The 26,328-nt window shown below is 39.9% G+C and overlaps 1 protein-coding gene across 8 annotated transcripts in view; it reads right to left on the bottom strand.

The window, feature by feature from the left end:
- Positions 1-26,328, bottom strand: part of LOC126248162 (inositol hexakisphosphate and diphosphoinositol-pentakisphosphate kinase) — a 585,218-nt gene that overhangs the window by 112,428 nt on the left and 446,462 nt on the right. For all 8 annotated transcript variants that reach the window (XM_049948910.1, XM_049948915.1, XM_049948911.1 and 5 more), the window contains exons 20-22: positions 25,787-25,904; positions 9,558-9,671; positions 9,349-9,446 (exon numbers count right to left, since the gene is read on the bottom strand). In XM_049948910.1, coding sequence (XP_049804867.1) covers positions 9,349-9,446; positions 9,558-9,671; positions 25,787-25,904 — 330 coding nt within the window. The remainder of the gene's footprint in view (positions 1-9,348; positions 9,447-9,557; positions 9,672-25,786; positions 25,905-26,328) is intronic.

Genomic DNA, 26,328 nt, shown 5'->3' with positions numbered 1-26,328 from the left:
TCTATTTCGTAAACCTATAAATACATTTTATATCTGCCACTATCATCATCATCATCATCATCATCATCATCTGTTAGCGAGAGCAGCAGCAGCAGCCCAAGTACTGCCAGTATTAACTGTATTAGTTCACAGTCAATATTACTTACTCACATTGTGACAATTGACACCCAAAACATTTGAATACCATTTTGTCATACTGAAACTGTTATTGCTTAGGTAACAATGATGCAAAACAGTATTGTGTGTGTGAAACCCAGTTCCGATGTAAGAGAGGGCTTGATAGTTCTAATCAGATCAGGTTAAATAAATATATAATAAACAAAATGTTAATCCAATATGTGATGAAGGAAAGCCTCACTGAATTTGGGGGATATGCAGGTAGATGGAAGGAAAATGGACACATCGTCTCATCAAGTAATGGGAAGATTCATGCACAATAAACGTGCAAGCCAGTAAGGTAATTACAGTTCCATAGAGCATTACATTATTCAATAATTGAAGCCAGATTTGACAAGATGCTTTTAGAGTTTCTGCAATCAGTTGAAACCATAGTAACTAGCAAATTGTGTGAACTGATGTCCAAAAATCTATTCTATAGAATTTATAAAAAATTCAGAAAATGTATCACACAAATGAAGAGAACAAAAGTGGATAAATGTGAGAACTTTTGAACAATCAGCCCTGCCCCTCAGCCAGTAAGCTGCCAGATGGAGTAATATACAGAACTGAAATGAAGGTCATTTTCAATTTGAGAAAGGTAAAATGATACCAGGGAAACAATTACAAATGGAAAAATAAAGAAAAACAAAGATATCTTCATGGAATAAGTGAACCTGTGTAAAGCCTAAATCCTAGGAGGAATAAATACAAAAATACATTGAGTTGTGTTAAGAAAGAGGGCAAAGCACAGCTGCAGCTTATTGATACTGTAACTACTGTTCACCTTTTGTGTCACAGAAGATTGTATTGAAAGAAAACATGAGGACTGGAGTAAAAGTCAAAGAGCAACAGATAACAGTGTGGAGGTTCACAAACTACACAGTTATTTGCAAGTAGGGACAATTTAAAACTGATGAAAGGAGTGATCAGGCTACTAAACACAGAATTCTGATTAAGAACAAACAAAGATGAAAGTAACTGTATGGTAGAAATAAGATAATTACCTACTAAGCACCAGAATTAGGGAAGACACAGTAGCTAAACAGGTATCCTCATTGGAAACCAAGATTACACAAGATGGTTGAAGCAGATAAAATATCAAAAACATGATGACATGGGTCACATAAACAATATTCTTGGAAATGCCCCTACTGGTATCATACATCGGCACAAAACTGAAGATGTTTCTGGATTTACACCTCTGGAGCATGGAACTGAACTTGAGTTAAAACCAATGAGGAAGAGAAAAATCATGAATAGTATAACACAAATATGTAATGAATTAACTGGACAGAAGGTATGAAATTGAGGGGTAGGAGAAATTATGAATATTGGAGACTGTAATTCACAAAATTTTCTGAGCAGCAGACATGCAAACAGGAAAGACAATAAATGTTTAGGCTTTTGGAGAATGTCCTTGAGAGCCAGCTCTCACTTATATGTATGTACATATACATATGCATAAGTGTGCATTTGTGTCTCAGAGGCTTTTGACCATAGTGCACAGTGATGTATTACACTTTCTACATATATCTGAGATCCATACATCCTGGGGTTTCCAAAGGTGTAAACATACTTGACATACAGATGAAGTCTGTAGTAAATTGCAGCTCAAGAAGGGAAGGGGCAATGGAACATTTGCTAATACAGCAATTAAGCACTACTCAAACTGGTTCTGGAAGGAACAACTCAACCTGGAGGTAGTAGTTGGAATCTTTATGAGGGAATACATTTAGGACTCTAAAGGTAGGAAAGGTAGAAACCTACAGTTCTGCATCCCCATATTGTCTGCCAGTGTTAAATCCCGAAACTCTTCTTGGGTCTCATTACAGAAGATTGGAACTGGGGAGCAGAAAAAAATATCAAAAACAGAATGACACTGGTCACATTAACAGAATTTAACATCTCACCAATGTTTAGGTCTTTGACCTGGAGCATTTGCTCAATTGGATGAGAACAGGGAAGGAACTTTGCCACGGGCTGTCAAAGTAGATCATCCTGCAAATTGCATGAAGTGATTTGAGGACCTCATGGAATACCTAAACCTGATAGGTGGAATAGGTTTTACAACTTCACTACTCCTACATGAGAATCCATGCTATATCTCTGAAGAATGCAGAGTCTCATGGTGGTGATATTGAATAAAAACTTCTCTAGTTTCTAGCCACATCAAGCCATTAAAACTCCACAAGCTTTCAGCCAAGCCCTCCTTTGCCATTGTGAAGTGGTTTGACTGTCAGTGCATTCTATTTCAAAAAGCTTCTGCCACAAACAAAATGGATGCTTTGGCCACAGCGTCTATACAAATCCTAGTCATACAATTCTGTACTTGCATGCCAAAAGCCATCATCACCTGACACAGAACCACACTGTGTTACATATATTGATGCATCATGCAACAATGATACCAGATACTGATAACCTGCTCCACGAGCTGAGCCATCTATGCAAGGTATTCAGGAATGTGGCTACAATGTTCATAAAATAAATGAAGGGATTTCAAGCAAAAATCTCAATAAGACCACTGACGAGGTGCAGAAAAGAAACCTGCTTTCTTGCCATTCTGTAGCTCTGTGTCAGCCAAGACAAGCTGACTCCTGGAAAGACACAATATCAAATTGATCTTCATGCCTTCAATAAAAATACAATTACTGAGACCAGTTAAAGATGCAGCATGTCTTTGAACACCTGGGGTCAACAGAATACCTTGCAAGTGTGGCCAGCCTTATGTCAGACAAACAGTACGCATCATAGAACAATGCAGGAAGCAGCACAAGAGTTTCTATCACCAGTGCTACTCCGAAAAACCTCCTTTAAGTTGAGCTTACTTTAGAAAACAGTCATCAGATAAAATTCGACAAAACTTGCATCGTGCCTTGCACTAATGGCTTCTGGGACTGTGTAATTAAAGAAGCCATTGAGACAAAAATCACCAATAAGACCCTTAATAGAGACGGTGGCCTGCAGATCAGCGCAATGTGTGTGGGGAACCAGTGACTGTGAAGATAAGGCAGATGCACTGAATGCAGAGTCAAGATATGCGTATGTATGTTGATGCTGTGAACACCAATGATGTCGCAGCCAGCAGTTAGCATATATAAGGGCATACCAGCAGTCCACTGGCAATCATACTACTTGATTATGGCAAAGGAGTGCTTGACCAACAGCTCATGAAATTTTAATCACTTGACACTGCTGGAAATTGAGAACTTTTTATTCATGCTTTATCTCACTTGGTAGTCTAAAAGATTCAGTGCATGTCATCAACATGATGAAACTAATTTCTAGGATATAATCACATAGTCCAAGATAGGTAATATAAGCATTTCTAAAATGGAAGAACATCTCTACATTGAGTGCATATCCACATAATGTCATCAAAATTTTAGCTTGACACATGTTTCAAACTCTCTTGTGGTTCTCCCACAATGTATGCGCCAATGAATATTTCCAATTACTTAAAACTTAAGAATTGAAACTGAGTCTGTACATAAAGAGTGCTCAAACAACAGTTAGCGGTCCACTGCCTGTCACTTTGAGTCAAGAGTCCAGTACATAGTTTTAACTTGGCACAAATGTTCAGCAGATTGTATGCAGCTACAACAACAACAACAACAACAACAACAACAACAAAATCTAGCATCTTAAACAAAACATATTAGTAAAGGTATAAAATAATGATGGATGGCTAACAAACCTGGAACCAATGAACCAGACAAAATGTAACAACCTAAAAAATGTCCACTAACTAGTTTACACAGAAGCCAGGACTTCACACACAGCTATAAAATGTAAAGCATGTTCATCTTATGAACTGTACTCAAAGCCAAATGAACTGAAGAAAAGAAGGAAACTCAGCATGTTTTTGGGTGGAGATCAGCTTGTAAAAAAAGCTAAAACAGAGAAATCACAGTTACTGCCTCCTAATGCGGCCAAGTTAGGAATAGAATGAATAGCTAATTCCCTAATTCACACCATATGCTGTTTCTTATTGAATACAACCCACACAAAGTACTTTGCTTCATCCATGAGAAAGGGAGTAAATTTCCATATTTAGATTAACAGTTTTCTTTATAACTGCTAACCATCTATAAGACATGTAAACGTCATCTTTGTTGAAATGTAACGGTTCTTCGAACCCTGACACACAGATTTATTTTGCACATTCTTCACACAAGCCATTTCAGCTTTAAGAGCAATTAAAAAAACTATAGAACCTGTATAAGTAAACCTGTATGTACCTGGCATACCACAAACTGGGTGTAGCAGTTGTCCCACATGTTGCATGCTAAGAAATGTGTTGCAACAATGCCATTCCACACCTAAAACCATACTGACTTTGAGAATCTCATATACCAGACAAGAAAACAAGGCTCTCAACTATGTGATGTTAAAATTCCACTACTGTAGCCAAAAATTGTTTCTCAAAGCTAGATAGAGCTTAATGCATTTATGTACTGGCTGTACTAATCACTCACTCCACAGCCCAGATAGCGAAACATATCAGATCTATAAAGCACTGAGACTGGCTAAATTCCTTACAGTGTTCACTATTTGATTCATAGCAGAAGCAGCAGCAGCAGCAGCAGCAGCAGCAGCAACAACAACGGCAATGACGACGACGACAACAGTAATACTGATGATGATGATGATGATGATAACACAAGGGGTGTTCAATAAGCAGTGCACCACATTTTTTCTGAAAGCAGGTTGCTTTCATTCATGATTCCAATACACCATATTATTCCCCATTCTTTTGGCTACATAGATCTATTTTTCAATATAATCTCTATTCAATGTGACCGTCTTACACCACCTTACTAGGAAGGCTTGTAAGCCTGCATGGAACCACTCTACTGGCCAACATCAGAGCCAATGTCTTGCTACATCAATAACCTCCCCATGATCCACGTACTGCTTCTCATGGAATGCATCTTTCATTGGGACAAACAGATGAAAGTTAGAAAATGCGAGATGTCAGATGTAGGATAAGTGAGATAGAGGAGTCCAATGAAGTTTTGTAAACTCCTCTCAGGTGTGCAGACTCGTGTCAGGCCTTGCATTGTTATGGAGAAGGTGAAGTTCATTTGTACTTTGAATGAGTGTGTTCGCAGCTCCAACACTGCAGGCATCACACCCGGGAAATTGGACAGGTTTGCAGGATCTGGTTGCAAAGACGACAGATGCCTCGTCCAATGACTCACCATGCTTTTCTTCACTGCCAGGTCTCAACAAACCTTTTGCAAGTGCCTACGAATATCTGTGATACTCTCATTTTCCGCCAGAAGAAACTTAAAGACAGCTCTCTGCTTGGAACGCACCTCTGTTACAGACACCATTTTGAAGGCTACGTACAGCACTGACACGTATCAGAGCTTCATGGAAATATAGGGGCTGAAACAGGAATGTTCCACAATGTCCCACAACAAATTCCGCATTTTTTTAACCGAAATTGGCCGAAAAAAAAGTGTTGCCTTACTTATTGAAGGCCATTCATATAAGGGGCAGTCAAATGAAAACAAAACAGGTGGGGAAAAAAGTAAACTGTTTATTATTTCAATGGTAATTACCATAACTGTACATACATTAATCCCACTGAGAGACAGTATGGTCAATGTGTACATGAAGAACTGTTTGTAGTTGCCTACAAAACGATGATTGTACCCAGGTGTGCACTTCTTCATCCAAAGCATACCAACAGCCACAAACGTCTTTATATTGAGGACTCCAAAATATGGAAATCACAGGGACTGAATGGGGGCTGTGTAAGGACTTCCCAGCAAAACTTCTGCGGTGGTGCAGTCAATACAACCTTGGCAACATGTGGGTGGGCCCAGTCTTCTCAAGGTGTCTATCATTAGATTCTCTTTACATACTATAATTTGTTTCAAATTTGCAAATGTGTTTAGATACTCATTGGTGTATGCTGGAACATCAGCACAACATTTATATATTTAAACTGTGAAGTACTTTATTTGTGAAATGTTGATGCCACCTTTTTTTTTAATTACAATTTGATATAACATCACCATGTAACCTTCAGTGTTGTAAAAAGCATGTACACCTAATAATGTTACAAGAACTGATGATAATGGCATAAATCTGTCGAAATCAGTAACAGTAATATAAAGAACTACTAGCGACCTTGGAAAACTTGATTCTTCAAGAATAATACACTGAACTGACTCAAAGTCATGGGATAGCAATATGTGCATATACAGATGGTGGTAGAATCATGTACACAAGGTGTAAAGAGCAGTGCATTGACAGAGCTGTTATTTGAACTCAGGTGATTTATGTGAAAAGGTTTCCAACGTGATTATGTCCGCACAACCAAAATTAATAGAATTTGAATGTGAAGTGGTAGCTGGAGCTAAATGCATGGGACATTCCATTTCAGAAATTGTGAGGGAATTCAATACTTCAAGATCCACAGCACCCAGACTGTGGAAAGAATACCAAATTTCAGGCATTACTTCTCACCACTGACAATGCAGCAGCTGACGGCCTTCACTTAACAATCGAGAGCAGCAGTGTTTGCCTAGAGTTGTCAGTACCAACAGACAAGCAACACTGCATGAAATTGCCACAGAAATCAATGTGGGACATTCAATGAATGTATCTATTAGGACAGTGTCATGAAAACTGGTGTTAATGGGCTACAGTAGCACACAACCAATGTGAGTGCCTTAGCTAACAGTACGCCATCACCTGCAGCACTTCTCCTGGGCTTGTGACCATATTGGCTGGAACACAGATGACTCAAAAACCATGGCCTGGTTAGAAGAGTCCTAATTTCAATTGGTAAGAGCTGATGGCAATGTTTGAATGTGGTGCAGACCCATGAAGCCATGGACCCAAATTGTCTACAAGGCCTGTGCAAGCTGGTGGTGGCTCCATAATGGTGTGAGCTGTGTTTACATGGAATGGACTGGGTCCTGGTTATGTTCAAGATATTTGAGACCATTTGCTGTTATTCATGGACTTCATGTTCCCAAACAACAATGGAATTTTCATGGACAACAATGTGCAATGTCACTGGGCAACAATTGTTTGCGATTGATTTGAAGAACATTCTGGACAATTCAAGTAAATGACTTAGCTACCAGACAGCCCAACATGAATACCACTGAACATTTACAGGACATAATCAAGGAGTCAGTTTGTTCACATGATTCTGTACCATCAATACTTTCACAATTATGGACAGATATAGATTGTTGTATTTCTTGGATCACTTCTCTAATATATTTTTATTATAAACATATTATTACTTGTACATTAATAGAATAATTTGTATTGTGAAGCATAAAAGGTGTCGGGTAGGAATTAATAACTTACACCTGTATACTTAAAAAAAAAAAATTTAAAAATTCTAAATGTTTAGGATGTAGGCCTGTTTACAAATTAATTTGTGGTGTGAATGTAAAATGACTCATTCCACATTATTACAATTTATCTTACAAAATTATGCACAGAACATGAAACTAAGTAACTAACTAAGATTATTTCCCAAGAAAAATGAACTCTTAAATGAAGATTATATACCTTGTTCACTGTATGTTCTCACTGGTTGTGTCTATTTATCATGAGATTTACCTGCCTTCTGATGATTTACAAGGTACTGGTACAGTTTACAAAATTCTTCAATTGAACGCCACACCTGATATGTGTCAGCTATGTATGGACAATCAGACCATTCCCTTGTGCCGAGACAATGTCGGTGAACCCCAGTTAACACCTTCATGGCTGAGTTCCTACACAATATATCAAATTTTCTCTTTGTGAAGAAATACAGTAAACTTAGTTAACAATGGCATCACAAACAAAGCCTGACAACAGTCTTTGTAAGGGAGTTTCAGTTTGAGCCACTGTTGTCACTCACAACTAAGATACAGATTTTAAACAAGAAAGAAAAAAAAAATGAAGATTAGGAGTTAACATTCTGTCAATAACACAATCATTAGCGATGGAGTGCATGGTCTAATGAAGAAGGCTGAAGAAGAAAAGGAATCATTGGATAGATGCACAAAGTCTGGAGTTGCCATCTTCCTAAATGCAAGCCCAGTGTCTTATCACACAACCATTTTGCTTGCTGCTTTTAAACAGTTGCCATACTATGCCATCAATGAAACACAAATATATATCTAGAAAACCAAAATGAATAATCATATTTGTGTTTGAACATGTGCTTATGTAATAAGAAAATACAGTAGGCAACCCATCAGAGGGTCTGTGAATGGGTAGTTTGTAACAAGACTTTTACAGAATGTTTACTTTAACATTCTCACTTAAAAGTAATGAAAGCTATATTTGAATTACTATTACTGATTTAGTGTATTGGAATATCACCACACTGTCCACATGTATGCACAACAATCTTGTTCAAAACTGCTGCTAGTATATGAAATTCTGTTGCACAAAGTGAACAAGCTGCACACATCTATATAAAAAATTAATTGCAACAATTAAGTTAGTAGCCAAAAATATCATCTGGTATTGACAGTGGTAAACATCACCAGAGAAAGCAGGGACACATGACAACAGTAAACAGAATCGAACGCATGGACAAGTTCTTTCTACAATTGGTTGTGGCTATGGCAGCTGACCCATAAATAACTAGCTCTGTCATTTTGTCATCCTGATCTGGATATGGTCTTTATGCAGCAATAGATGGAAAATGGAAATGAGCGTTTGGCGTCACTGGCCAGGAGGCCCTTGCACGGCAGGTCCGGCTGCCTTGGTGCAAGTTTTATTACATTCGACACCACATTGGGTGACCTGTGCGCAGGATGGGGATGAGATGATGATGAAGACAACACAACACCGAGTCCCTGAGATGAGAAAATCCCCGACCCAGCTGGGAATCGAACCCGGGCCCGTAGGACGGCAATCCATCACGCTGACCACTCAGCTATCGGGGAGGACATGCAGCAATAGGTGCATTTCCAATAGTGATTAGGAATGAATACCCACTAAGCTGCTTCCTCGCCACACTCTATTTGTAGCTTTCAGGGTACATTAGAGAAATTTGTTCACTACTTACGGAGCAAAGAAGTGGGTCTTGAAGCGAGAAAGCCTGATTTTTCTGTATAGATAAATAAATCCTGAGAAAATTTCCTGTATTTTGTATAACAATGAAGCACTAAAATATTTAAGTACTTGACCAAAGTGGTCTGAAATAAATACCTTATAGGTATCGGCTGAGATGAAGTAGCTTTTGAGTTGTAATTCTCTTCTTCTTCATCAGCCTTTTCTGATGGTGGACTATGTGCCGATGAAATGTCCTGGAAAACAAGAGCTTATCAGTTTCATGATGACCATGAAAACCACACACACACACACACACACACACACACACACACACACACACACACACACGTGCGGGATACACTTACTGGCTGTGCTTCATACTCTGGCACCTGGATTGCAGTTTCTTCAACTGAGCTGCTTTGGGAAGGGCTTCCAGGTGTTCCTGGGGTACCATTTCCAGCAGAAGGCATTTCATCTGTCTGCAAAAACATCACATTCCAAACGATTGCAAGTATTTTTCTCAAAATTTCACTGTTATCTAACTAAATGTCATAGATAATTTTTTTAACACCACATCCAATTACCACATTAAACATAACATCCTTCAACATCATCCATGTGATCTTCACAGTTTCTGTTTAAATTATATGAGGGAACACTACAAAATTAAGGAATGTAAAATGATGCACAAACAAAATGATGAAATAATAACCAATCAATTGTTCTACAGTGAAAAGGTAACATGTAATATAGCCTACCAAAATCTGTGTTTGTCCCCTATGGAATTTGAAGCTCACTTTGTACTCTTTTTAACCAAAATTTACAATAAATCTCTTGGTCTGAAAGCTGTCTCTATTTCCTAGAAGATAGTAAAGGCCATACTTTTCTGCAAAACGGCTGTAAACTGAACACAAGGGGGCCATCTCCATATACAAGTGACCCATGTATTGCAGAATTTAGAACATACTGGAAGAAACATAATGTCTTACATTGAACGAAATGATCATCTCTGTGGAAAACAGCATGAATTCTAAGAACACTGGGTATATTAACTTCAAAATATGCCCTCCACATGATATTTTAAAAGTTTTGAAGTGAGAAAACAATGTATATCAGTGTTTCTTGAGTTTTTATAAGGTTCTGATTCAACACATTAACCCCTCTACAAGATATATGGTTCATATGAGATATCCATCTAGATCTGTGACTTTACTGGAGACTTCTTTGCAAATAGGATTCAGCATGCTATTCTGAATACAAGAGACCTTAACACACACTGAAAACCTTCAACTACACCTCAGTGAAGCATGCAACAATCACTACCATCCACAATATACATTAGCAACATGCCAGATGATATTAGCTGCTGCTTATAATTTCCTATAGCTAATGCTGTAATCTCTAAGGCTTTTAAGATACCTAATGAAAGGCACAGACTGATGGAAACATGCCCAGTGTTTTCAGAATAAACTACGGTTTTTGTAGAGGTGACCATTTTGACTTATGTACAACATATATGTTTGAACTCTTAGCACTTCCAAAATGTAACACTCATTTATATATGGCAATAGTCATGTGCATTCATTCTACTCTTCTTTTTGTAGATGGGTATGTTTTAAAGCTAAGCTATTTATTGTGTCGGTTGATAAAGGGATTTTTTTTTTGCAAATTTGATGCATTACTCTCTCTCTCTCTCTCTCTCTCTCTCTCTCTCTCTCTCTCTCTCCCCCCCCCCCCCCCCCCCACAACACACATACATACATTCTCTTTCTCAACACTTTCTCTATCAAACATAGAGCAAAATTCACACTAACACAAAAACTGACACCAAATGTAGCAGTGCAATTGTCTTTGGGACCTTTAGTTGGAAGACTGGTTTGATGCAGCTCTTCATTCCTGCCTATCTGTCTATACTGCACAAGCCTTCCTATCTCTGCATGACTACCACAACCTACATACATTTGAACCTGCTTACTATATTCAAGCTTTGGACCCCCTTTACCAATTTTACCCCCTCACACTTCTGTCCATTAACAAACTGAAAATTCCTTGGTGTCTCAGGATTTGTCACATCAACTGATTCCTTCTTTTAGTCAGATTGTGCCATAAATTTCTGTTTTCCCCAGTTTGATTCAGTACCTCCTCACTGATTATTTGATCTAACCATCTAACCTCCAGCATTCTTCTGGAGCTAAACATTTCAAAAGCTTCTATTGTCTTCTTGTCTGAAGTGTTTGTCATCTAGATTTCACTTCTGTATAAGGTTACACCCCAGACAAATATTTTCAGAAGGGACTTCATTAAATTTAAATTTACATTACATGTTAACAAATTTCTCTTTTTCAAAAGGCTTTCCTTACTACTGCCACTCTGCAATTTATATCCCCTGTATTTCAGGTTTGATAAGTTATTTTGTTGCTCAAACAGCAAAACTACTTTTAGTGCCTCATTTATTAATCTATTTCCCTGCACATCATTTGATTTAATTTGAGAACACCCAATTACTCTTGCTTCACTTTTGTTCATGTTCCAATCAACTACTCTTCCAACTCCTTTGCCCATCTCTGACAGTTCCACAACGCCATCATCAAATTTCAAAGCTTTTATTTCTTTTTCACAAACTATAATTCCCTTTCTTAATTTCTCCTCAGTTTCCTTTACTACTTGCACAATGTACAGACTGAGTAACACCATGGATAGGCTACAAACCTTCACAATCACTGCTTCGTTTTCAGTTCCTTCAACTCTGAAAACTGCAATCTGGTATCTACACAAGTTCTGAATAACTTTTTGCTCCCTGTATTTTATCCCTACTACCTTCAGAATCTCAAAGAGTGTTGTGCAGCTGACATTGCCAAATCTGCAAAATGCTATAAATATAGATTTGCCTGTCTTAATCTATTTTCTAAGATAAGCTGTAGGGTAAAGTGTTGCCTCAAGTGTGTCTCCATTTCTCTGAAACCAAACAGATTTTCCCTCCAGGCCTGTTTCTACCGTGTGTTTTTTTTTTCCTTTCTTTTTTTCTTCTTTTTCTTCTGTAAATAATTCATGTCAGTAAGTTGCAGCCACAAATTTTTACATCACAAAATCTGAAATTCATTTAGTGTTTGAGAACATACAAAATCTTTCTCATCTCTCCAAAAGAGGTATTGCACCACCAAATCTATGAAATATCCCTGTTCATCCTTATGGCACAACTTCTCCTAACCTCTTACCACACAGACCATACACCAACGAGTGACCCAGGTGTGGGTCCTGACCTATGCACCCACCCAGCACATCCTATTCCCAACCTGCCACAGGTATATTCGATCCTGTTACTTTCAGTGCCACTTGTGAAAGCAGTTATCTCATACACCAGCTCTCCTGTAACTTCTAAACAGCCTCTTATTATTAGCTGTCCACCAGAATTAATGGTGAATGCCAAAGTGTGACCTACAGCAGAGTTGACCCCCAGTAGGAAAAAATGCTGCTGAGCACAATATGCCCAATTTCAATGGCTGCATAAGGCCCCCCCCCCCCCCAACAAATTCTCTGAAATAAAGAGAGGGGAGGGGAGGGAGAGTGGGGAGGGGGGAGAGGGGAGGAAGTCTGACAGTGCCATCTGGTAGTAGTATTATGAATTAGGACTTAAAAATTTGAAATTCCGACCATTTTTGAATTTCCCACCATTTTCAATTTAATTAAATTGCATATCAATTTAATTGCAATGTTGCCACATACATACTAGGGATGTCAATAAAATATTGATATTTTTCAAAATTTAATATTATATCAATATTTTGTACAAAGAGGTATTGATGCATGTGTGCGATATATCTTCCCCGCATATCGCTGCCAAAATGGCACTTTCAAGTGCCAATATTTTTATTTTATATTTTTTCCACAAAAAATTTTGGGTAAATATTTGAAATTGTTCTTTTGAAGTTGAAGTAGAATATAACTTTACTTTCACTGTGTGAAGGAGTCTTATTTCTTTTTGAGCTTTCATCATGTCCAGTCTCATTGACTGTGTAAAGCAAGTATGGGTGGCACAAAGAAGAAGTTCGATTGTGCTAGGTGGTGGCAGTCTGAATTGAATAACAAAATTTCCAATGCGAAGAGATAGAACACCAGTTGCATTATAAAACAATTTTCAGTGCAAATAGTGTGCTATTTCTTCACATCAGCAGTCTTCAAAAAAGTTACTGAAAATGATGAACAAAAATCTAAATCACAAGATGTCTTTGTGGTGAGTGTAGTTGTGTGAGGGGAAATGCTGAGGTAATTGATGCTTGGCACTACTAACAGAAACTCCAATATTTAACTACAGTACCCAATTTTGATACAATAGCTGCTAGGTTGGTAGCTTTTGCAGAAATGAAAAATCTGGGAAATTGACATGAAGTGTTCCGAACAAATCTGATGTATGATGAAACTGAACGATGGACCTATCAGACACGTTTTATTGTGCCACTTGCATGGAGTCACCAATGTTAGCAATGTGAGTATTGCCAAGTGTAAATGTGCATCATTTTACTTTCAATTCTTGCTCTAAGGGGAAGTAGCAGTCTGCTAGCTTGCTCATGTACAGAGTATCTAATAATAAATCAATACTTAAATATACAGCAGTATATTTACCGGCAGTATATTTACAATGTGCAGCCAATATTTTTTCTGTCAATGTATCGATATATCTATACTTCTGTCGATATATCAAGGATAGTTAATGATATTTTATTTAAATATCAATGTTTCGGATTCCAGTTAGTTCTAATTTACATGCCAGGGAGAGGAGGTGGGGGGGGACCCAAGAAGAGCCACCATCTTGGATAAATTATGCAACAATGCAGGCTGTGCCTGCACGAAGCTTGTTACCCTACTTACGTGGAACTGGAAATAGATGGAAGAAAGTACCAGTTCATATTCGAAGTGGTCTGGAAGCATGATCAAAATTTTTATGCCACTGTAGGAAATGATTTCCTGTGCCATTTTCAAGGCATAGTTAACTTCCCAACACAAGAAGTGCAAATGGCTGGAAATCTTCACCAGTCTGGCAGTGTTACCAGTATAAAGACGCAAGAGGGTCCAGAACAAATGGACACATTCTGACAACTCAATAAACCATGTACCAGTGTTGAAGTGAAACAAAACCAAGAAAATATCGAGCGGCAACAGGAAAATCCTATTTATAGAAGTGAAGAAAAATTTTTTAGGAGGATGTATTTTCTTAGTTGGTTCATTAACAAGAAATTAAATGTTAGAAGGTAGTTTAAATGGACGTGGCACACAGTTCGTCCTGAATGAGTACAACAGAAGAGGGTACTTTTTTGCCAATGAGCACAGATAATTTTGGAAGCAGACACACTAAAATTCCACAGGGTACCATGCTCTTCAAAGGTCACGGAGTAAATACTGATGAGGTAATCAAGAAAATTAGCAGCATGAAAGAACAGTTTACATAAACTCTACCTCAGTTATGTCAACCATCAAATTGGAAACAAAAAAGAAATTTGGAACACCTGTGTAAGCAGATCGGAATGTATTGTACCCCGTACGAGCCAAATAGGTGATTTTGTTTAAGGAAAGAACCAACTTCTGGAAAACTCCTTAACATGTCATGAGATTCTTACAGGATCTATAACCTAGAAACTTTATCACTTACCAGTACCTTATAACTTGCAGCCCATAGTAGAGAAAAATATTTCAGATTTGCTGGAAGCAAGTGTAATTCAATTACCTTTCAATCCCCGATCTTCACCCATAGTGACTGTCCTGAAGAAAACCAGTAATGGAGAAAAGCTTGTTGCATTTGTGTAGATATGTGAGCAGTCATTACGATCACGAAACCAGATATTTATCCCCTTCACATCACAGGTGATTATTGGTGACCACAGGGAAAGAAAAATGTCAAAGAATACATTCAACATTGTCTCCCATGCACTAAGAGTGTAAGGACGAAGACCAAATATACCTCTTAAAACTTTGCCTGAGGTAGAGGGGCCTTTTCAGATCCTATCACTCGATTTATTCAGACCGTTCCCTGTAACAGCCCAAAATAAGAGATCTGTTTTATCTACCACCGGCCATTTCTCTCAATATCTTATTACAATACCTACTGAAGACATCACCACTGAGACAGTTGCTAAAGCATTTGTCAATCATTTACAACTATCATTTGGATGTCCAGACGCTATTATAACAGACCAAAGAGAAACTTTATGTCCCATCTTATGGTTCAGGTGTGTTGTCTATTTAAATTAACGAAGTGGCGACGTATGTCAGCTTCACCTAAGAGCAATGACAGGGTTGAACGCATTCATAAAACAGTTGTGACAATGTTGTCTTATTACATGAACAGCTCACAGTCAGATTGCCATAGGCTGTTGCCATTTGTAATTTCACTGTATAAAACCAGGATACACAAATTAATGGTGAAATGATAATTAAATGGACACCCTAGCTGCAAACAGGCATTGATGTACTTCATTGGGGACATTTTGAAAATGTGTGTCCCGACCGGGACTTGAACCCGGGATCTCCTGCTTACATGGCAGATGCTCTATCCATCTGAGCCACCGCGGGCACAGAGGATAGTGCGTCTGCAGAGACTTATCCCTTGCACGCTCCCTGTGAGATCCACATTCCCAACATGTCCACACCACTACATTCGTAGTGCGCCTAATAGATGTTTGCCCATCATACTCATTACCCGTGGCAGATTAATCTACCAAGTCCCGTACGAGTTCGGGCATAGCGTGTGCGTTCGCACAAGAAGGTTAATGGCCGGGAAGCCATATTTTAACTATATATGACGGTAGTATCTGTTCCCGAAAGAAATGTTACCATGGATGACCATGCAGCTTTGCTAGAAATGAAATGATAATTAAATGGACACCCTAGCTGCAAACAGGCGTTGATGTACTTCATTGGGGACATGTTGAAAATGTGTGCCCCGACCGGGACTTGAACCCAGGATCTCCTGCTTACATGGCAGATGCTCTATCCATCTGCCATGTAAGCAGGAGATCCCAGGTTCAAGTCCCGGTCGGGGCACACATTTTCAACATGTCCCCAATGAAGTACATCAACGCCTGTTTGCAGCTATGGTGTCCATTTAATTATCATTTCATTTCTAGCAAAGCTGCATGGTCATCCACGGTAACTGTTCTTTCGGGAACAGATACTACCGTCATATATAGACAAATTAACGGTGTCAAGTCCGTTTGAGGTTGTGAGATTCCTGCAAGAGGTCACACCCAATCGTGCATCCGCAATGAAGGTGGATTCGTTGGCCATCAAGGCGAGTCAATTGCACAAATGTGTGGTCACCACGAATTTATATAATTTTGCTTAAGTATTGCATTTGTGTTGTTCTTGTTAAGTTACCACTATGCCTTATATTTTTTTAAACATGTTGGTTGTTATCACTACTACCTGTAAAACACTTCTTCTTCATTGGATTGTTGCTATGGACAGTAAATGGTCTGCCCCTTCTGAACTTCATCAAACAATGCCAACCACACAACTGACGCCTTTTGTCCACTGCGTGCCACTGTGTGTTCTAATGTGGTTGTACCTTGGTTCTACATGGCTAGCAGGCACTGTGTTATTAATGTATCACTAACTTTAAGTTTGTACGTTACACGCCCTAAGTTATCCAAAACTTAACTGGTACACCCTTTTCAGACTCGTTTCACTCTTTTACTTATTTCTATACATTTTATTTTCTGCCTCTACTATTGAATGGTTTTATTATGTGTTTGCACTATTTCGCTATGTTGAAACATTGTCACTACATAGTTTTCACCACTGTATGGTATGTCGAAGTTATGTTCAAAGTTTATGGAATTTGAAAACTTGCATTAAAAACATACAGATCACAAGCCACCATCGGGGAGAAGGCTGTCAAATTGTTTGGAAGGAATCCACAGAAATAAATCACAGAAATGAGCCCCCACTCTACGCATACTGAACTATCCATTGTTCAACCGCCACTGAATAAGCGCACCGCTCCACGTGCCTGGCCCGAGCCGACACTGGTGATGCGCCTCACTTTGGTACCTTTTGTGAACTCCATTCCTTCTTGAAACATGTTGAAGACAGTTTCTCATATGTAACAAATTCAACTGGTCCCTGAATTAACTGGTCCAATTAGCGCAACCTCTGTTCCATGGCATATAAGAATCACCTATTTGTACGCTGTCCCACACTCCATTCAGGTCAGTGGTGGATACAGAGAAACTTCAAGGACGGGGAGCTAAAGATATCTTGCGCTAATTTTGCTGAAGTTACACGATTCATATAGTTTCCATAAGAAGATCAAAGTTATAACTGAAAACAGTAAGAAGCAAAATCTAACTGCTTTAAGAGATGAGGATAATCACATTATTCTCGAATTGGAAAAAATGGCAAAACACTGGGAGAATTACATATCATCTCTGTTTCACAACAAGAGAGACATGAAAGTAAATCAAAACTAATCTGCTCCACGTATCTTACAATCAGAGGTAGAATATGCACTGAAAGTAACAAAGAACAGAAAAGCATCTGGTAGAGACAACTTACCCATTGAAATTTTAAAATGCATAGACCCAAAAATGTTGACAGCCCTAATTAATGAAATTTACAGCTCAGGCCAGATCCCAGATGAATAGCTGAAATAAACTTTAGTCCCATTACCGAAGACAACAAAAGCAAAATCGTGCTCAGAATTTTGATTGATCTCATTAATGTGTCATGCTCTGAAAACTTTTCTAAGAATTATACATAACCCAATTTATCATAAATGTGAGGAACATTGTGGAGAAACGCAGTTTGGTTTTATGAATGGAATGGGAACCTGAGAAGTGTTATTTGGCATGAAGGTACTTATGCAAAGATGCTATGACTATCAGCAGGATATCCATATATGTTTCATTGACTATGAGAAAGCATTTGACACCATTAAACATGGCCCCCTTCCCACAATCTTACGAGAAATAGGATTGGTTGGTAAGGAAATAAGAATGATTCAGCATGTATACTGGAATCAGCATGTATACTGGAATCAGAGAGCAGAGGTCAGAATTAACAAAAATTTAAAAACAGAATCTGTGCAAATACTGAAAGGAGTCCGCCAGGGCTGTACACTATCACCATTACTGTTCAATTTGTATCTGGACAAGATTTTTCAATCCAGTCAAGACTCAGAATTATTTAGTATAAAAGTACAATAGAGTCCCATTAATCCCAACTAATTGGGACTTGTTCGGATTACCGATTTGTTCTGGTTAGCCCGAATTACGGTGACGAGTTTCTAGAATGAAGTATACCAAGCAGATAAGTAGGTACACCATGGTAACAAATGGGAACAAGTGTGGGAACAATGGCTCACTCTCACTCCCTGCCCTTGTTGTTGTGCATTGTTGAGGCCTTTGTAGTGTCTGCGGTCAGTGCACTGCCAGTTGGCTCGCATAGCACTCAGTTATGTTAGTTATTGATCGCTGGCACATGTAACAGTTCTATTGCATTCGTTCAGGTGTAGTGGTGTGCGTATTTTAATCATGAGTAAACGGTAACATACAATATTAACTCCCAAAGAAAAACTGAATGCTTTGAAGTGAATAGACAATGGTGAGAATAATGTATCTAAACCAGCAACAGAACTGGGTGTTGGTAAAGCAACCATTTGTGATTGGAAGAAGAACCATGTGAAGCTTGAACAGTCCTGTGCAACGTCTTCTGGAAAAACACTCGAAATTTGGTACACTTTGAAACAGTCCCAGTACGATAAAGTGGATGAAGCTCTTTTCCTTTGGTTTATGCTGGAAAGAGAAAGGGAAACTCCTCTGAGTGGAGCACTGGTTCAGGAGAACACTGTTTACCTGAGCAAGTTAATGAATGGTGATTAGTCTTTTAGCAAGAGTACAGGTTGGTCGGACAGATTCAGAAAACGTCATGGGATCCATTACCTAACAATTACTGGAGAGAAGCTTTCTTGTGACCGTGATGCAGCGAAGGAATACTTTGGTGAGTTTGAGAAAATGAAGAGAGAGGGAAAGTATTCTCCACAACAAATTTATAATGCTGATGAGACTGGCCTTAATTTTAGGGCATTGCCAACATAAAGCCTGGCATCAAAATCAGAAGACCATACTCCTGGTTTTAAAATGTGCAAAGATCGTGTGACTTTATTAGCATGCAGCAACACTGCTGGCAATCACAAGCTGCCTTTAATGCTGATCGGCAAATCTGCTAGGCCAAGAGCTTTTAAAAACTGCAACATGAAGTCCCTGCTCATATATTATTGCAACCAGAAAAAAAGGATGGATGGATGGTAAGCTGTTCAAAGAATGGTTTCACAGCCAGTTTGTTCCCTCTGTTCGACGGTTTTCTAAGGAAAATACTTTGTCTCCTCGGGCAGTCCTTTTCATTGATAACATGCCATGTCATCCCAGCACTGTGGAATTATGTGATGGAGAAATTGTGGTGAATTTTTTGCCACTGAATGTTACACTACTTCTGCAGCCGATGGACCAGGGCATACTGCAAACATTAAAATTGATTTACAGAAAACATTTTTTTAGAATGCTGATCCAAGATGATAGCATTCCTTTAGTGGACAAAATAAAAAAGACCAATGTGAAGGATGTTGTTTATTGGGCCACTGAGGCAGGGCAGAATATTTCAGAAAATACTCTGAGAAAATCATGAAGAAAACTGTGGACATCTCTTTAATTTCAGGACAACCTAGTTGAAAATGAAGAGGAAAATCTACTACAAATGATATAGACAATCCCTGGATGTGAAGGAGCTACTGAAGGAGATATAGATGAGTGGATGGCAGCGGATGGGGGCAGCATGCGTGGAGAGCCTTACTGACACTGATTTAGTTGCTGCTGTGACTCAAGACCAGGAAGAAGTGGACTGCTGTGACGGAAGTGACAAAAGAACCTGAAAGCGACAAAGGAGAGCTGGTGCCACACAGTGATGCAGCAGAAGCCCTTGACCTCATGCTACATTATTTGGAGCAACAGCCCACTACTACACCTGCTGATTTGATGTTTATGAGACAATGGCACAACTATGAGTCATATAAAAGACTATCTTCATTATGCCAAAAAACAATGACTGAATTTTTGTCATCTAAAAAGTAGGGATAAAGTGTCCGAAGTATTTTAGTAAGTTTGAAGGCTTTTCTTTCATTGTTATGCATTGTTTAAACCTAATGTTTTCTTGCTAGTTTTTCTAATACATGTTTACTGTACTGTGTAAATTAAAACAGTGTGTATGTACAGCAGTTTACCGCAAAGTTTTCCATACTTAGTCTAACATTTTTCATGTTTGGATTAACTGAACGTTTGGATTTCTGGGGTTCGGATTAGCGGGACTCTGCTGTAAATGGAATGAAGCTCTGGAACTTACGGTATGCTGACAACACAGCTTTGTTTGTGTCATCCGTAGCTGAGCTACAGAAAATACTTACAGAAATTCATAAAGCTGGTCAGCATTTTGGTGTCAGAATAAATGTCAGGAAAACTAAATGGATGTCAATTGAAAGAACCCCTGGTCAAAACAAGTCCCTAGTCATTAATGGTAGTAAAATCGAGAAATTAACCAAATTTAAAAATCTAGGATCTGTGATAAACTCGAAATTTGATTGTGATGAGGAAATTAAGAGTCACTGTGGGACTGTCAAGGAAATGTTCCAAAAGGTACGAAATGAGCTGATATACACAGACATGCCATTCCATCTGAGAATAAGGGTTGCTATGTTATCCCCGTCCTACTCTATGGAGCGGAAACTTGGTCAATTAAAGCAACTTCTGTAAAGAGATTAGAAGCAACAGAAATGTGGTTCTTGCACCAATTACTAAAAATACCATGGATTGAGAAAGTGAGCAATGCTGAAGTGCTGTGTAGAGCCGGGGTGGATAGAGAACTAATGGGGACAATTAAAAGGGGGCACATTATGCGAGGAACGATATATCAACTTCTGCAATTAATTCTAGAATGCAGAATAGAAGGAAAGTGCCCACCAGGTAGAAGGAAGCAATCATGGTCACAGAATATCAAGACATGGACTGGCATCATCAACTTTGAAAGTGCTGGTTCAAGAAGCAAAGGAACACCGCCTGTGAGCAGCCGACGCACTACAAGTGTATGGCACCAAGAAGAAGAAGAAGACGAAGAAGAAGAAGACCTTTACTTTTACCGTAATACAAAATAATCAAGTCACAAGCAAAGTTTAAGAAAGTTTTATTTAAACTGATTATAAACATTTACAAGACATTGAATTACTATTATTAATTCTTCACAATCAACTGATCACACTCACTCTTGACTAATCTTCACACTTGCAGTTGCTACAACTAGAACTTTTTACTTATTCATTCTTCAGTCTTAATATTTCTGCTTCTGAATGTAAACTCGCTTCCTATTTGGCAAATAGTCCATATTTATAATGCTACATATCGAAGGCTCTCTATACAAGAAAACAGTAGAACATTCGTGACTTTTCTCAAACAAATGCCAGACAGAATAACGTATCGAGATCACAAGAATGGCCGTGACTTTCCTTGTAGGTATATGTTAGCCATATATGTGCCAGACGGAAACATATAAAATTTGATGATGTGGACATGCGTGCTACATAGGAAAGTACAACTACTTGATAACTCGATTCAGTCGAGTCGACTGACAAAAGAAACGAACGAATAGCTTGCAGGCTGACTGGCTGGGGCAGTGCGGGTAGCAATGTGGTCAGACCAGCAAGTTGGGGAGGGTCCTTATGTATCGCCCTAATGGCCCTGCAAGGGGCGGTGGGTGGGGGGGGGGCACTCCCCCAATTGTATCTGCCACCCGTCTTCAAATCGGTATTTAATTCCTCACACATACCGAGTAACGCTACATAATAGCGGACTTCTACTCAAAGAATGCCAACACAATATCGTGGATCAGAATTTCTGTTCTCCTCACAGTTGAAAAAAACTCTGCATGCCATTATTGAACATTCCTGCTATTCATCCTTGAACTTAACTTCGCTTTCATGCCAGTGCATGTTCTACCTTATCAGTTCAAGATAATAACAACACTGAACTGTTCACGTCCTCTGATTAGTTATGGCACAGGAGCACCGACAAAAAATGTCACAAGATCGAGGCCCCCCCCCCCCCCCCCCTTATGGTATTCTGCCATATTTCACTTAGTATATGAGCATTTCTGATGTTTTGAACAAAATTTATGTTGAAGAATACACAAAGCCACTCGCTCTGCCCACGTGCCTTAGCCAAGATCCAGTACAAAAGTTATGACGACTGTCATGAACTGCGATTTTGTATTCTCAGTTAAGAATTGTTTTCTTTAATTAAAATTATTATTTTGTACTTGTCTTATGAATTGCTTACTTTTGTGATGTTGAGACAGTTGTTGTTTTTTATCATCATGCTCTATTGATCATTTGATACTGTTTTATTGTCATGAGTTATTTTTTACTACCTGTCTATTCAGTTTAACTGGACTTAATCGCCTTGCTTATGCGATTAAGTAAATTTAGATTGAAGGTACCGCCCTTCATGCATCTGTTGTAAGTAATTTATTATTTTTTAATAAGATGCATCAATATAATGAGAATTGTCATGTTTTGCAGTTATTTTATACACTCCTGGAAATGGAAAAAAGAACACATTGACACCGGTGTGTCAGACCCACCATACTTGCTCCGGACACTGCGAGAGGGCTGTACAAGCAATGATCACACGCACGGCACAGCGGACACACCAGGAACCGCGGTGTTGGCCGTCGAATGGCGCTAGCTGCGCAGCATTTGTGCACCGCCGCCGTCAGTGTCAGCCAGTTTGCCGTGGCATACGGAGCTCCATCGCAGTCTTTAACACTGGTAGCATGCCGCGACAGCGTGGACGTGAACCGTATGTACAGTTGACGGACTTTGAGCGAGGGCGTATAGTGGGCATGCGGGAGGCCGGGTGGACGTACCGCCGAGTTGCTCAACACGTGGGGCGTGAGGTCTCCACAGTACATCAATCTTGTCGCCAGTGGTCGGCGGAAGGTACACGTGCCCGTCGACCTGGGACCGGACCGCAGCGACGCACGGATGCACGCCAAGACCGTAGGATCCTACGCAGTGCCGTAGGGGACCGCACCGCCACTTCCCAGCAAATTAGGGACACTGTTGCTCCTGGGGTATCGGCGAGGACCATTCGCAACCATCTCCATGAAGCTGGGCTACGGTCCCGCACACCGTTAGGCCGTCTTCCGCTCACGCCCCAACATCGTGCAGCCCGCCTCCAGTGGTGTCGCGACAGGCGTGAATGGAGGGACGAATGGAGACGTGTCGTCTTCAGCGATGAGAGTCGCTTCTGCCTTGGTGCCAATGATGGTCGTATGCGTGTTTGGCGCCGTGCAGGTGAGCGCCACAATCAGGACTGCATACGACCGAGGCACACAGGGCCAACACCCGGCATCATGGTGTGGGGAGCGATCTCCTACACTGGCCGTACACCACTGGTGATCGTCGAGGGGACACTGAATAGTGCACGGTACATCCAAACCGTCATCGAACCCATCGTTCTACCATTCCTAGACCGGCAAGGGAACTTGCTGTTCCAACAGGACAATGCACGTCCGCATGTATCCCGTGCCACCCAACGTGCTCTAGAAGGTGTAAGTCAACTACCCTGGCCAGCAAGATCTCCGGATCTGTCCCCCATTGAGCATGTTTGGGACTGGATGAAGCGTCGTCTCACGCGGTCTGCACGTCCAGCACGAACGCTGGTCCAACTGAGGCGCCAGGTGGAAATGGCATGGCAAGCCGTTCCACAGGACTACATCCAGCATCTCTACGATCGTCTCCATGGGAGAATAGCAGCCTGCATTGCTGCAAAAGGTGGATATACACTGTACTAGTGCCGACATTGTGCATGCTCTGTTGCCTGTGTCTATGTGCCTGTGGTTCTGTCAGTGTGATCATGTGATGTATCTGACCCCAGGAATGTGTCAATAAAGTTTCCCCTTCCTGGGACAATGAATTCACGGTGTTCTTATTTCAATTCCAGGAGTGTAGTTTTATTAGTCCAACGTATTTAATTTGATACATCATTCTGGTTGATGCTCGAAAATATTTACTCAAATAGTTGACTTGGTGCCACAGTTTATGTAACTGTTATTTGGTCAATTATATAGTTACAATGTTAATTACAAGATGTAATTGGTGGTTTTAGCGAACTCGAAATAAATTTGACTTAAAATACTTTCACACTTCCTGATAACAGTTAGAACACACAGTCATGTTACAAAATTATGTTTCATGATTTCAATCCTGGGTTATCGTCACATTGGCAAACAAATGGTGCCCCCTGGTGGTTACACAGTCACCGCAAGGATGTTGGGCACTGCGCTCACATCATTCTGCGACAGCCTGACCTGTCTGATGAGGAGGCCTTTCAGCGTCGCACAGCTCGTATTATATTAGAAACTACACTGAAGAGCCAAAGAAACTGGTCCACCTGCCTAATATCGTGCAGGACCCCCGCGAGCACACATAAGTGCTGCAACACAACGTGGCATTGACTCGACTAATGTCTGAAGTAGTGCTGGAGGGAACTGACATCATGAATCCTGCAGGGCTGTCCATAAATATGCAAGGGTATGAGGGGATGGAGATATCTTCTGGACAGCATGTTGCAAGACATCCCAAGTATGCCAATAATGTTCATGTCTGGGGTGTTTGGTGGCCAGCAGAAGATTGTTCCCGATGCCACTCTGTAGCAATTCTGACATGCTGACATGCAGGGTCCATGGATTCATGAGGTTGTCTCCATACTCATACATGTCCATCTGCTCGACACAATTTGAAATGAGACTTGTCTGATCAGCAACATGTTTCCAGTCATCAACAGTCCAATGTTGGTGTTGATGGGCCCAGACAAAGCATAAAGCTTTGTATCGTGCAGGTACACAAGTGGGCCCATATTGATGATGTTTCATTGAATGGTTCACACGCTGACACTTGTTAATGGCCCAGCACTGACATCTGCAACAATTTGCAGAAGGGTTGCACTTCCGTCACACAGAATGATTCTCTTCAGTCGTCGTTGGTCCCGTTCTTGCAGGATCTTTTTCTGGCCGCGGAGATGTTGGAGATTTGATGTTTTACCAGATTCCTGATGTTCACGGTACACTCGTGAAATCGTCATATGGGAAAATTCCCACTTCATCGCTAATTTGGAGATGCTGTGTCCCATAAGTTGTGTGCCGACTATAACACCATGTTCAAACTCATTTAAATCTTGATAAACTGCCATTTTAGCAGCAGTAATCAATTTAACAATTGCACCAGACACTTGTTGTTTTATATAGGCATTGCTGGCCACAGCACCATATTCTGCCTGTTTACGTATCACTGTATTTGAATATGCATGCCTATACCAGTTCCTTTGGCACTTCCATATACATACGGTCCATTAAGTCCTCTAGTGATGCTAAAAATCAATCTTTGATTTTCTTGGCTAATTAAAAAAGGTAAAAACAATTAAAAGCCCTGACTTCTTAAAAACTATACTATTTCATATTGTTACAGTGCTAAACATTTCAACATTCAATGAGAACAACTCACCACTGAAGGTGTGCTCCCAGTCTCATTTCTGCTGTGTGGCCTGAACCCTGGGCCTGGAGGCAAGTTTTTCTGAACACAACAATTGACACCAGGACTGAAATGTAATTCCACATGGAATCTGAAATAAATTTAAACAAGGGTTTAAACACAACTTCAAATTCCTACAATTAATTTTCATCTGAATATGCAATGAAGCTCTATCACTAGCCACAGCAAGCACATATAGTTAGGCTCCACATTGTATCAAAGTGATTACAAAACTAACATCACACCTAGGTAAACTGACACACACACACACACACACACACACACACACACACACACACACACACACAGTGCATGGGGACCAAAAGAAAACTGGCCCAGAAAGGTTTTTTGGCACTTTGTGACAATGCTATCTAAATCTTGTACATCGCCTGGCAGCATGTGAATGACTGTATGTTTAATTTCAGCTATATGCACTAACAGCACATGCTACACATGCAGCTGTCTTGAGTGTGGGCTGTTCATTAATGGAGGACCATTAATGTAAGCAACAGCAT

The sequence above is a fragment of the Schistocerca nitens genome, chromosome 3, assembly GCF_023898315.1.
Source record: "Schistocerca nitens isolate TAMUIC-IGC-003100 chromosome 3, iqSchNite1.1, whole genome shotgun sequence".
Classification (NCBI taxonomy): domain Eukaryota; kingdom Metazoa; phylum Arthropoda; class Insecta; order Orthoptera; family Acrididae; genus Schistocerca; species Schistocerca nitens.
Note: the sequence above shows the minus strand (reverse complement) of the source record. Positions and strands in the feature narration are given on the sequence as shown.